This window comes from Watersipora subatra, chromosome 2 (assembly GCF_963576615.1).
Source record: "Watersipora subatra chromosome 2, tzWatSuba1.1, whole genome shotgun sequence".
NCBI lineage: Eukaryota > Metazoa > Bryozoa > Gymnolaemata > Cheilostomatida > Watersiporidae > Watersipora > Watersipora subatra.
The window spans coordinates 26,665,317-26,680,800 of NC_088709.1; the positions used below are offsets into that span (position 1 = coordinate 26,665,317).

Consider the following 15,484-nt stretch of genomic DNA (forward strand, 5'->3'; position numbering starts at 1 on the left):
GAAACAGGCTTGTTTGTTGTTGTTAAAGCAATCCGCAGTTTGTAGAGCTCGGATACGCATCTCATGCAGTGAGTGTACAGCGGATGGATGAAATGGAAAGTAGAGGAGAAGATAGCCTACAGAGCAACTCGACTATCGAGGAACCAAAGGTTTCTTCAGACACTATCTCTGTAGTACTAGCTATCCAGACAGCCATTCTTCTTGTTGGTGTAATACTGAATATTATCAACATTTTCATACTCGCCAAAGGAAGGAAGTTTGGAAGGCGCATAAAAATACAGCTGATCAATGTGGCTGTAGCAGATATTCTATCAGCTCTCATGGTACCTGGATCAAGTCCGGTGTATTCATACGCTACGCTCACGCGTTATCCTAACATCCAAGCTTTATGTAAAACTCACAAGTTTGTTGGATATTCCTCCTTCTATGCGAGCTTACTCTTTCATGGAACTATCGCCATAGAAAGGTTTGTCAGTGTGTATTTTCCTCTTCGCATGTCACGTTATAAAAAGACTCATGTGATCATCGTCATTATATTAGGCTGGATGATATCTTTCGCCTCGACGAATGACATGATACTGACAGCTACTCTTGTCCCAACAGATACTGGATTCACATGCTTTGCGAATTTGTTTGGAAAGTCAAGGTTGACGCTGAATGTGACGACGTATTTTGTGAAGATTCTAATTCCGTCGATCGTAATCGTAGTCATGTACACCATGATAGCCGTTCGACTGCACAAGAAAAAAATATTTGCAAACAACAAATCAAAGGATTCAAGGAGCCGACAGGTAGGTTCTATTATTATAATTTATATAATATTTATACTATATATAGGCTATATAAATATAATTTATATATTTGGGAATGTCGCAAATAGTGTGACAGAAAAAGTTTCCATTCAGCGATTGTGCCTAGATACCTGGGTGTGCCGGTGTCGAAGCTCTACATGGGTCGACAAGCAGATCATGTTTCTATAGGGTGCTATAGTAGAGCGATGGTTGTACGATGCCTAATGCAAATGCATATGTCTGTGTATAAAGCAACAGGTTAGCAAGACTCATGCGTATGCACAAGTCCAACACTCAATGGTTGCGAAGGCCATTTCCATGGGGCAAAGATGGCACATCGCACTGGTGTTTCACTTTCAAACAGCATATGACTAAATTATGACAGAATGAGTGTGACACGGCTGTTTCCATGATGGTATTGCAGAGCTATCTTGAGTTGTGTCACTACGCCCTAGCTGAGTGAAAACTTAGTAATAGGCAAAGCTCCTAGCAGTGTGACAGCAACAGAGAGAAAAAGCAGACTTCTGTTTATAGCTTGAGTGTAAAGTGATCCTTGCTAATTCACGCCTTATCTTCTGCATCTTAGATGCATTGTGGAGAATTTAATGAAAATTTTTTAATCATTTGTAACATGAAAAACAGAAGTGAAATCAATATAAATGACTCAGTAGATTGAAAGAATAAAAAGTCTACAAACTGCTGAGATTACCAACTAAAGAACAAAGATTGTAGAACTTTCTTGCTATTTACCAAAGGCTACTAAAGTCAAGGTTATTCGCAAAATAGGTTTTGGCTACAAGATCTCTTTGCGATATTTTTCTTATGAGATAGAAGAAAAAACAAACCAGCCAGTCGAGATCGTTGTTTTTAGGGAGTCGCAAGCTAAACCAGCAGAGAGCTAGTCAGCAATATAATACATGTAAGCCTAGGTATAAACTGCAAGTGATCTAATGCATATAAAAGCTGAAAGATTTACACAGTTTTTAGATTCTCTTTGTTAACCTGATCCTAATTAATCATAATAGGTGAACAACCTCTGTAACCTATAATGTTCCTCAAATAATTACGGCTTACAGACTCTGATTTATGGCTGATATACACTTACAAATATATTGTTTCCTTGATTATAACATAGCATTCATATTACACGTGTGAACAATCCCTCAAAGACTGAGTATGATGTTAACTTAGCTTACTGCAAGCAGAGGCTGTGTGTGTTTTTAAGCAATGTAGCGCAAATATGGTTCTATGAGCATGGCTGGACATGTCTGAGTTCAGCGGTATGAAAGCCTTGACAACTAGAAACATGATCAGATGCAGATGACAATTTAACGTTGGATTCCATTTATATTATCTCTGGTGGTCCTTTCTTGGAAATTGAACCCCAAACTGTTGGTTGCATGTCAGGAGTTGTAGACCTCTAAGTCACTAGGCGGTAATAGAATGTTATAAATAATCCATTTCTAACTATTCATGCTCTGTGGATGATCAGGAATATTGCACATCTGCTGCAATTGACAAAGACAAAAAATTCGTGTATTAAGATAAATTCGTGAACTAACATAACTTTTTGGGTCTGAGCCTTAATTGAGAAATTTGCTTTATAGATTTTTGATAGCTGAGAGCCTATCGCTGATAGCAATTGTAGTTTTTTTGCCTGATGCTAGCAAATGATTATTTATGAATGCTTCGCAAGGTTTTTGTTTCTACACCAATTAAAAACTGCGAAATACACCATGAATATTTACCCATCGATGCAACCAATAGACCAATAATAAATAAATAGTTCATACTGCTGTTACATAACTAATAACTAGAAGTACGCACCAGGTGTTTTTTGTCATGCAGAGTGTACTGTGATGCCAATCATGTTCAACAATATTTACGGTTGTTACAAGAAATGCTTGAGGGAGATAGAAGTTGTAGCCCGGACAACAAGCAGTTCCTTGGGCTAAACACTAATTAGAAAACTCTAATATGGCCTATGGGCCATGTAAACTTGAAGTTATATATATATATATATATATATATATATATATAGTCAAACTACAGACAGCACTGTTTCGGCTATTCAAGCCTTATCAGTGCAGCTCAGCGTAGGCAGGGAAGACAAATCCCATTACAAACGAGAGTTTACCTTTTGCCATAAAACAACAAGGTAGGCGAACAGACTTTGAGACAGTCAATGTGCGGTATACATACATGTATATACCGCATATATATATAAATACATATATATGCGGTATATATATATATTTATATGCGGTATATATATATACATATATATATATATATATATATATATATATATATATATATATATATATATGCGGTATATATATAGAGAAAGTCTATGTGAGTGTCAAACGCCTACAAGCTAAACGCCTCATGATCTACAGTATGATATGGTCATATGCAGATGCTCACTTGTAAGTACCAATTAAAAACCCAGTAGGAGTTGTTTACAAGATGTACAAGATAACAGACTATAACTTTTACCCAAAGCAAGGTCTAAAACATTCAGTGATGAGTAAAAATGGAATGGTATGTACAAGAATCATCTAACCAGCTATGATATCACTAAAATAGAATTCATGACATCCTGACAAAGTCTAGTCTTGTTGCAATGATTTTGCATCCTCTTCACCTCATAGGCCTACAAATACGATTATAAAGTAATCTATACAATCTATAGATCTATACAATCTATAGATCTATACAATCTATAGATCTATACAAACTAATGAAGATTTTTACAAGTGCGAAACACATTCTGATGAAAAGAAGAGCGAGTATTGTTTTTGAATAATTATTTACATGTATATAATGTAAATGATTAATTTATTCAGCAATGTAGAATAATAAAATGATGAAAATCATGAATACTCTGTTACTGCTATGCTTGTTGACTAAAAATACTCGGTAAAATGTTGTAATATGTAAAATTAATAGCTGTGGTTTGACAGCACGAGCAGAAGCCAAGCGTTGCATCAAACATTTTATACAACTTTTTGTTGCCAATTCACAATCAGCAGTGGTCTGTATAGCAACCATACCTCAAAAAGAGCACAATAAAAGTTCATTACACAGACTCGTCATATCAGACAGGGTACCTGATATAAACGATGATCATCTCTCTTGCCTAACAGAAGCGAGAATAACTGAATTAATTACAGAGTCAACTGAGAGTGCCTTGGGGGATCTAGTTACTCTTATCATACCGTTGAGCTACAGCTTCTCCTGACTCAACTAACAATTTTATATTCTCAAAACAGTCTAGGAATGGTCCAAAAAATCCCAGAAACGTTTCGTTGCACTGTTGTCAAAAAATAACATGTAGACCCTTTTTAACGTTCCAGCAACGATGTGAGAAATAGTCCAGTTGCCCAATAGTTCAATTCCCAACAACATTCCCACAATTAAAAAAGTTACATAATATTCCACAAACACTCCTTTCATGATGTTGACTCAAAGATATTAGCTAATGTTTCGGGAACGTTACTTGTAGAACATTAGGGGGATGTAACTGTGCAGGCACTTTCAAACATTCTGATAACGTTTCACAGAATGTTCCTCTTACAAACTGAGTTGTCGCGAAATGTTGTCGCAGTAAGTTGTTGAGCATTGATACGAAAAAATTACCAGTCATAGAAATGCATTCTGGGAAAAACCAACTAACCGAAATGCATCTTACGCGCGATAAAATTGTGCTAGAGAATGTCTACCGTTATTGCTCTGCATGAGCTCGCTGAGCTCGCTCTAAAGCAGATTAGCACCACGCAGCGCGATATCGCACTAAATATCGCCTTGTGTGTTTGCAGCTTCAAAAGTTTATAGTTTCTAGCAGAATACTCATCGATGGATGTGCATTACATGAGTGCCTAGAGCTAAGGCTACTTACTGAATCTAAAACTAATGATTTTAGCTGCATTTGATTAATACACCGCTGCTGATGTCGTTATCCGGACCCACTGCCAAAATTATCACGGAAAAGGAAATAATATATGGGAAATGCATAAAACAAGTCATGGACAGTTATGTTGAAACTTCAAGCTAACAGGCCTTCCTAGTAGTCATAAATTACAAGCTGAACACAATCAACACAAAATAGAACAAAGAGGGAAATGATGAGACTCATACAATACTAATATTTTCGACAGATGGGGTTAAAATTCAAATTACTCAACAAGGAACTTGTCACTTATTTCCAATTCTCGAAAATGTTAAAATTGTGGAGACTAGCAAGCAGTACACCCTTTGCAAGATATACAGTACACCCTTTGTAAGCAGTACACCCTTTGCAATATTTGACTAAAAACTGAGGCAAAAGGCAAGACTTGTAATTATATATTTTGAGACTTGTGAGTCCCCAAAAGCTAAAACTGTTTAGGTTTCTAGACTTAGGTTGTAGACTAAGGGCCCTTTGTTTAACAGAATGTCTAGAACACTATTTACTTCCTGTTGATAGTTCCTCTTGCGAAAACTCTTGGTGACAACCAAAGGGAGGCTCTAAGAGAGAAACTTAGTATCATTAACCAATCATGCATAAAATATGTCAACTGGGTGTTACCTAAATATGTGAATCAGTACTTTTGGAAATTAAATATATGACACTTGAGCATGGAGACCATTTTATATGCCATCACTAATGTAACTTTGTTTGTATCGACCTGTCTGTGTTCTGAAACCTGATTAGAGACGCTTTTGGATAAGACTACGACCTGTAAGGCCGGAGTCTCTATGCATCACCAGCCGGCAGCTATGCCAATTTGCATACTTGCAACGACACAATATTGTTATATTGTACAGGTCCATGCGCACTCTTGCTCAAATCAAGTCTGTGATGGACAGCAGCGATGAGCTGTTATTACGACATCACCAAAGATAAGGTGTACACACTATGAGCGGTTAGCTGTAGGAGACCACTAACCAACCACCAATTGGAAATTACAAAATTGCATTAGTGATATCGGCGAGTCCTTTTGTTATCTTTTAATTATCTGATTAAGTAATTCATCACTAGCGTAGTTCTTTGCCACGCTTGCTAATATGAATTGACATTGATCTTCACAACTGCTGAAATTGGATTCGATGCGGTCAACAAAAAGCTAATCAAGATGCTAATAGCTGCATCATCGGAGTCGAATTCCAACATGAAGTCCATCGCATCGTCGCTAGCAATGATTACATTGGCTGCTCATAGCAAAAGGACGTCATGGCCGCCCATCATTGGGGTCCATCGCGTAACTAATCGTCGATTTGAGCGATAGTGTGCATGGGCCTTAAAAGAAATTGCCGGTTCTCTTTACTTTCCAAAAAACAGTCAAGCATTAACACCGAGTGTTAAACTCTAACGATATATATAGCCTATATATAAATAAATAAAAAATATATACATAAATATACATATATATATATATAACTAAATAAATATATATACATTTAAATAAATATACATCAGCCTACATGTAAGATAGTCAATAAACCATATGCAAACATGCAAAGAGCGTGTGCGAACAACTCTTTATATCTTTTCTCCTTTTTAGGCTCCACCCACTTCTTCTTGTTTTACGTTCGGTCTTCTAGTACGGTCTCCTTAGTCGTCAGGGTTTCCTCAAAAATGACCGAGACTTCTCTTGTAACCGGACGGTTCAGCCCTGTGACTGTGGTGGCCAGGAGGTCAATCGCTATGGCCCTGGTCCTGACAGTCTGCCATAGCAATATTTTACTCCCAACTAGTGCCTGGCAGTCTGGTGCCGTGAGAGATCCTCAGGTTTAAAATTAGAGGCACAATTAGTTTGAATAGGGGTAAGGTGGTTGATTGGCCGAGGTAGTAGAGAATCAGTCCACCAAGCTGAAAGCTGTGACCCTAAATCTCATTAAAACCAGTCTTTTTCTTAACCTCTTTGCGCGGCTTAGGACAGACAGACACGGCTTTTATTATAGTAAATATTATCATGCTCTATTCTGTCATGCCCCTCCTTAAGAAGAAAGAAGCATCCTTCTACCGCTATAAATAGTATCATTTGTCTATAAAATTCTTATAAGTACACGTCTGCATAATACTGTATACTTGATAACATTAAAAAGAAAGAGAAAGAAATATGGATTAACTTATAGTAAAAAATAACTTTAGACATTATTTTTTGTAACAGAAAATATTTAACACTTCATACTCCTGTTTTGTGTTCAGTGCAAGCAAGACCTCTTCACTACAGAGCTAATGCCCCATGTGCACACACTAAACATAAAAGCTCCATTGCCTTGAACGTAGCAGAAGTGCAATTGCACCTTTTTCTTAGGTAGTAAAAATTCAAAACAGAAAAGCATGTTTTCCAAGGTTAAACATGCCTTCTTGACAGAGCCTCTGGTGCTTTACTATTGAGCCCTGCCTTATGGCTGCCTTAACTATTGTACTTGATGTTAGATTTAATTCTTGTGAGCAGCATACAAGACTATTGGGTGGGTCTGAAAGATGCAGCTTTAGTCACTTTGGAGTTCTTCATGACACACCAAAGAATGCTTGAGGGATTGTCTAAAACATGCATCTCATTGATTTGGGGGGGTTGACTCATTGAATTGGGGGTTGACTCATTGAATCCATCCTGTCAAAATATTAACTATTGTGGTCAATGATAGCATGTCCTAGGAATTGGCAAGATCAAACTGGTGGGCAAAAAACAGCAGAATACCGCCTTCACTGTGAGTGCCTCTTTATGGTTATTATATTGATGATGTCGTTTTAATCAATATATTATTTATAAAAATGCCAAGTTTTAGTGAAACCTTATGATATCACTAAGTGAAAATTATCCCTGCTGATAAAAATTTAAAATGACATCATCGTGCATTCACCTTACATACTTCTAGCTTTATATGCTATAGCCCAGGTGTTTAAGCAAAACAACACCTACTCTATGTTCTGCACAGCTAATAAGGAAGAGCATTGCTGGTACATAAAACCCATGGTATAAGTCGAGTTACTCTCTCTGACTTATTGTGAGTGAACTTGGGCAAGTAACAGCATACACAATGGTCATATGATGACCATACTATGGTAGCCATAGGGCCATAGAATATTTTATTGGCATGCCACCAGATTCCTGTAGCAGTAACACTGCATCACCACATACGTTCGCACCATCAGAGCCAATAACTTAGTCAACTGAGAATATTTAAGTTTCAGTAATTTAATAGGCTAGTAGTGGCAAGTTGTATCATGATGAAAAGACATTGATTTTACTAAGAATTTGGAGACAGCGATTTCTGACATACTCCGGCTAGATACATTTTAATAAATCATGGTTAGCTTTAGCGAGTGACAGTATTCTTTGTACCCAGTTATTCACTCAAGTTTATAGATTCCTTGATAAGATGTCTTGAAGCTTGATGAATAAATATAGAGTATCTCATTGCTTGAGAGGTTGCTATAGAAACTGTTTAATTATGCTGCCAGCTGAGAGCTTATTTATACTTCCTTTCACGGCAGCGGCGAGGGGTGTTTCGGGTTACCTAATAACTCGTTATAATCAATGATGCTACTCTCGCCTGCATGATTTATGAAACAGCAGCAAAAGACGCTCTCCTTCTTTATTGATTTTAATAGAAGCTGCTGTCAATTGCAATTTAAGAATTATTAGGTTCTCATTGTGCCAGAGTTGGTCATCTAAGTTCAAAAACTAAGAAACAAATATTACATTATCCAATATTTTATTTCATTTTAAGCTGATGTGTTTGAATGCAAAGCTGCTATCAAAATAGAAGCTTTGTATTCAAGCACATTAACTTGGAATGAATTAAAATTTGAAATGATTTAATATTTGTTTTCTAGTTTTAAGACTGAGGTTTGCTAAGCTCTTCTTAAACTAAGTTAAGTTATTATTACATATAACTGATGCTTCATTTCAGAACACACAGTAACAGCCAGTCTAATGACTCTTGGAGGGTTCATAGACAGTTTGTAAATGTTGCTTCTGTTAAGTTAGACTGGTGCTCTGACAGTCTACTATGCTGTGAGAAATCATCAGGCGTGCCGATAAGACACTGAGTGTAAGTGCCTGCACAATTATTTAAAAAGTTGGGAATACGGCTGATTGATGCTGGTGTCTTGGTGTCCATCTGCTAATTTGAATATCATAAGTTTAAAACTTGTACGATGTAATATTTTTGATTAACTTTTAACCTCTAACCTTTAACCTTTAATCTCTAACCATGGCTTCAATCAGATGAACAAACTAGTAAACTGGCAGTCTAGCGTACCATGAGAGATTGTCAGCCGTCGCTTTAATCCCAATAAATTTTTATTCATCTTGAAACATCCGGCAATCAGATCACCTTAAGCACCAAAAACAGTTGCAAATGATAGAAAAACACTGACAGCAGGACACTGACAAAAATTACCGATAGTTTCTGATAAAATTTACTGAAGGTTTTGGGCAAGTTCATTTTTAAATATTACTGAATTCCCATATAGTTATTTTACTTTATTTGTTTTATTTGCTTTCCGACTCCTGATTTGTTTTAGTCGGCTTTAACTAGTGAAATAAAGTTAGGACCAAATCAACTCAAGTCAAACATGCATGAAAGTCTGGTTTGAGAAAACATTAAAGGTATGAAAACTAAACAATAATTAGTTTGCCAGAGTGAACCATCATAGGATTTGTAGCTATAAACTGCCAGGTAATAATGCAGGTTTCTTCCACTATCAATCAGACAGCCTGCAGGTAGGTGTTTAAGTTGCTGGTTCACAGGCTCCAGACAGAATTTTGACACCAAATATGTTTGGCAACCTAATGGCAAGCACCGAGCATGTTAGAATGAAATTGGCTTAAAAATGTAGGAAAAGCATATCTTTTCCGCAGACTGACAGACAGACACACACAATGACAAAATTGTGTGTGTCTGTTATTTATTTATAGAAATGTTGTACTTTTAAAGAAATCATTGTACTAGAACAAAGATGACTTGCTTTGTGAGATGTTCAGAACTTATATCAACAACGATGTTAAATTTAAATGACTTGTTTTTGCTGGGTGGGAATTGATTGATTGACTAATGTGGCATGATTGCACATGCAAAAAGGAGTGATAATCCATTAATCAATAAGGCTTTTTGGCATATCTCGATAAACAGCTTCAAGTCTGCAGTAGATCATTTTTACTTAGGCACTGGCTGATTTAGATATATCTATGAGTTGGTGCTATACTGTAACGCCATTCTTACTTAAGCAATGGCTGAATTAGATATATCTATGAACTAGTGCGGTACTGTAACGCCATTCGTACTTAAGCAATGGCTGATATAGATATATCTATGAATTGGTGAGGTACTGTAACGCTAACTTTGTAAAGCTTAGTGATTAAGTTAAAAATCTATTTGCCAAATTTTCGAATCAAACTAAGTTGCATTTTTTATGGTTTAGACTCATTGACATGAAAAAGGTGGCAATCATTACAAATTTATGCCATATGCAATCTTACTACACTTTCAACGAAATTCCTACCCAGAATTTTTGCCTGTTTATATCGTAAAACAAGTTTTTATTGGACAAACTTAGAGTGTGAAGTTTAATGATTTTTGGTGTCTACTTTGATTGTCTGCAAGACGCAAGACGAGTTTCATTAAATATAACTCTTTACTAAATTTTTAAAACGATTTGCCAAAAAAGCTTATAATAAATGCAATTGCCACAGGGTCTGCACTGTTTAGCAAAACAGTAATGTTTTGGTCAGATTAGTATGCAACTGATGCTACAATAGATTCAGGAGTTTGCCATCTGGAGAAGAAGGGCTTCGTGCAACTCAAGATATAATTATAATGATCTTTTATTTTCATGTCTGCATCAGTGGTTATCAGTCATGTATATCATGCCTTGTCTCTAATGGCTGGTTCACACTACCGTATATCGCCGTATGCCAACACTGTCCTTTTGGCACCGTAGACTACGAACAAAGCAACGCGAATAGTCGAGAAAGTTTACAGCTGTCAAACCTTCCAGATAGTTTGTCAAGCATCAACGACAGCCTGTACAATGCACACCATTTTAGCAATGACAATTGGCTGTCGCCGATGGCATTATCTATTTATTTCTATTTATGATAGTTACTGCGGGACTAGCATTTGATTCGAGCGCACGACCACAAAGAGGTTCCTTAAAAAATGAAAACACCACGTAGCGAAATACTTGCTGATGCAAACACGGATGGGTTTGTGATAGTGTGAACATTGTGATCATCGACAATCAATGAAGTATTGTGGCAACAACGCTGAGATATGATGATAAAATGTAAAACGGCCTTTAGTTTTTAAGTTGTGCACCGAATATCTAACAAAACAAAAGTCTTTTGGGTAAATTGACGTGCAATCAATGCTGCAAGAGATACAAGTATTTGCCAAATGGATAAGAAAGGTTTTTGCGCAACACAAAATATAATTATTATGAATATTTGCTTTCATGTTTGCATAATCAATAAAACATATCTTAGCCTGCCTCTAAATCTTCAAGTTGGACTCAAAATGTTTGACTAAGAAGATTGTAACCCATGCAAACAACAAAGATTGAGGGTATACGTGTAAGATAGGATCATCCGCATTTGAGTACCTTGTCCATCAGACATGCCACCTTCTAACTAAATTGATCTGAACCCTGGTAGGTTGAGTTTGCATTTGTATTTAGTAACGAGTTTATAGAATGCTTGTGAAATTGCTATTTTGCACCAAGTACTCAAGTATCAAGTACAAACTTGATAACTGATCTCTGTTCAATTCTGGAATGTCTTTATCAACCATTTTTGAAAATGTGTACCCAATATGATAAACAACTGAAATATACCAAAAGCCACATAAAATATTTTTAGTACCATACTTGTTGATGAACTTATTTTGTCCAAACTAGATAAATAATTAAAATTTAGGTATTTTAGCTATCTATAATCTGCTTTGAACATATGGCCGCTTCCTGCTATTATTTCTTCTGACCAAAAATGATTAGTATTTATCTATCTTCAAAAGACAGGAATTTAGCACATTCACAAACTTAGGATATCTGTTTAACACTTAAAAGCCTTTGACTGAGATAATTCAAGGAGTTGTTTTCTCACTGAATCCTATCCTCCAGTAAACTCGGCTAAGTAGTTTCACTTTGTCCTTTTGCACTTTTCAATCACATACCATTACGAAATACTAATCATATTGTGGCTAGTGTATTTCCAGTTTATTCGCAGGAATTCAGGTTGATTGAACTATTAATTGTTGATATATAGTCTAAATACTGAAGGCACTTCTAATCAAATGAGAAATTAGGTTTCAAAATGTTGATAAACTATTAGGTGGCTACACAGAGCTGATATTATTAGCTTTAGGTGTTTAGAATTAAAGCAAACTTTTTGGGAAGGCTTTGGCTAGCTCTACCAGTTCACAAAAAAGAGTTGATAGATTATAATACCACTATTTTTGCCAAAATGTGAGTGTGAAAGTCTTCATTTCAGCCTATTTTTCATTTTTAACAAAGTCAGCGAAAAATATGCAATTAGTAAGTTAATGAGCGTGTTTTGCAAAATTTAAAAAATTTAACGCCACATCAGCGCGTGACGTTAACAAGTAAAATAAATAGGCTATTTATTTTATATTTATACAAGTCAAACGCGCAGCTCCTAACGACCTTCGTAAATCGACATTCCTTATTCTTCAATTAAATATCCATATCATCACGCGGTTGTCAAACCAAATCGTTATGAAAAACAGAAATAAAATATTGGCATATTCGAAACGATGTGGCGTCACAGTTGGTGTGTTACAGACGTAAGTCGTGTGCATGCATGTACATATATATCAGGTGATTCAGAGTGACTGGTAGAATGCCCTTGCCAAAAAGTCATGTGAGACAATCAATCTTAGTTAATATCTGTGGAAGCTTCTAGAATACCAGGCTATCAAAAGACATACTATCAATGACAGAAATGACAATAACTGTTCTTGTTCTGAATAATTTAGTATAGACTACCCTCGCTTGTTTAGACTAATATAGAATGGGCAAGGTTCAGACATTGAAAATTTAGTGCTGTACTGTACAGTACATTAAACTGCCTATATCATCTCGTACAAATAATCCTAGGTGACAATATGCGCCGAAAGTACACAAAAGAGAGTAAAATAGAGAAATACCTGCAACAGGGTACAGTATAATATTAATATCAGTAATAATAACACATGACCATACACAACAATCTGACAGAAAAACCCGCCTGCACATGCCGCTTGTGTAATCTGTTGTGAAAGCTATCTATCGATCGAAATTGCCATTCTTTGAACAGACATCGGACAATTGTTACGACCTCCGAAATTGTCCAGACATTTAAAAGCGTAGGAAAGTGAAGAACTAAAAAGTAAGATTGAACTGTACTGTTCTAGAATGTTCTGTATTGTTCTAGAATGCCTATACTACGTGCACAGTCTTAAGCCAAGCTAACTTATGTACATCAGTGACAGGCAACTCCTAACCTCCGACATTGACCAGACATTTAAAAGCGTAGGAAAGTAAAGAACTGAAAAGTAAGAGTGAACTGTACTGTTCTAAAATGTTCTGTATTGTTCTAGAATGCCTATACTACGTGCACAGTCTTAAGCCAAGCTAACTTATGTACATCAGTGACAGGCAACTCCTAGTAACATACATACCTCTGCAAGAGCTTGTGAGAATGCCTTTTATGTGAAGGCAGTGGCCATCTTTTAGGAGTAAATGGAAGTTTGTGTGAAATAAGCTAAACTGAATATCCTGAGCAGGTGTCAGCAGTTTTGAAGAACCTACTAAGCAACTAGTTGTGCTGACTGCCATTAAGGCATTTGCCAGTGTGTGCTGTCAGATCACTAGCAGCAAGTACCTAGTATTTTATTAAAAATAAGTATTAAACGATTAATTTAAAATCAATAAGAGAGAATAGTATATATTATAGTTAAGATAGAGTGTTAAATTTTCTAGTTGTGTTAATGATGCTTTTTGTTCACTCCAAACCTGTCATTGAAACTATCAAAAAGATGTTAATCCAGAGATCCAATATACTGTAGAGGGAATATTTAGTTTTATCACAAATCATTATGTACATGTATATTAATAAACAAAGTGCTATAATTTTGCAATTACAATATATTATATTACAACATAACACTCAATTAAATGGTAACTTTTGCAGCCAGACACTCGAGGTTCAAGTGCCAGTAACTCAAAGCCAAAAGAAAGAAGGCTTTCTTTTTTAGCTCTCAGCAGTTTTTGTAAATTGGTTGGTGACAGAAGGAATATCAAACAGTAATCAATATTGTAACCAGTGCTAGCAACAGAACCGTGAAATTGCAATTCCATTTAAAATTTACTATATCTAAAGTTTTGTGTAGGTTTATAAATTCAATATTTTATGAAACTGAACAAGCTTAAGATTTTGGTAACATAAATATGGTATTTCTACACATAAAACTAAAGTTATTGGTGCCGTATCATGAATTGACAAGGTACTGGGTAGAAATTTACAACTAAATAAGAGATTTTTTATTACAAGAGTAACATATTGTCTGTCACCTCTTAAAAAATCTGTTTTTAAGTCTGTTAGAATATTAGACACACGTACAATTATTTAAAAACAAGAACTTATGGACAAACATTTACTTATAATTATGTTTGGTGAGCAGACTCCTAAAAATGATTTCACTCAAGGTTCTAATAGGTTTTATCAGAAAGTATCGACATTTTTCTGCTATTTGCAATTGTTTTTCATGTTTGAGGTGATCAGACTGCCAGGATATTTCAAGACTAATATTAACAGAACTTGCTCAATGCTGAAATGCTCGGATTCAAGAGAAGTGTGTTTATGACGTCTATAGTTGCGCTTCAGCAAAAAGGCTGACAGAATAAAGACGCGTAACGCTGCTACTTGAATGTAATAGCTGATATCAATACTGAAAAAGACTGGCAGCTGCCAACTAGTGACATCATTTTGTCACGTATATTTCTCTTGAACGTTCCAACAAAATCAAGATCTGTCAATTTTAGTTTTGAAAAACTCTGACAGTCAGACCACCTCAAACACCACAAACAATCACAAATGATAGAAAAATACCGATACTTCTGATAAAATCTACTAATATTCTTTGCGTAAGTTCATCTTTAAAGAAGTCTTATGGTGCTGGAGGGTTAACTAGGTCAGTTGGGATTAACTGATTGTTTATACTGATTATAGAAGAGCGTAGGATTAACCTTAGCTGTTCATTACGTAGTTGTGAACGCATGAATACCTTTTCACCCTTCATTACAGAAATGGGTTGTTCTCAACTTAAATAAATTTCATCAAATAAAGGAACTCAAATAAAAGAACTCAAATAAAGTTACCTGTGGCAACTTTATTTGAGTTCTGACCAACTTTAGGTTTGATCAAATCAGTGGAACTTTTATAGAGAGTTCTACTGAGGCAGTCCAGTGAGCCATAAGATATTATCATGTGTAATAAATAGATATACAATTATTCTGTAATATTAGGTGAGTGTTACAGTGGTTAAAGTGGCAGGCTACTGTGTTGAAATGCGTGAGTTCGAATCCTGAATAATGTTATCTATTTTCCCAGCATCTCATTGTGGCTTTAGTTAAATGGATGGACACAAGCCTTATTATAGCAAAGGCTAGCGCAGTTTTAAAAACACGGAAATATATG

At 35.8% G+C, this 15,484-nt stretch overlaps 1 protein-coding gene across 1 annotated transcript in view; it reads left to right on the forward strand.

Moving 5' to 3' along the window:
- The window catches only part of LOC137387333 (kappa-type opioid receptor-like), a 36,814-nt gene continuing 21,330 nt past the window's right edge, over nt 1-15,484 (forward strand). The window contains exon 1 of the mRNA XM_068073719.1: nt 1-791. Within this exon, the coding sequence (XP_067929820.1) occupies nt 84-791 (708 nt within the window). The 5' untranslated portion in view covers nt 1-83. The remainder of the gene's footprint in view (nt 792-15,484) is intronic.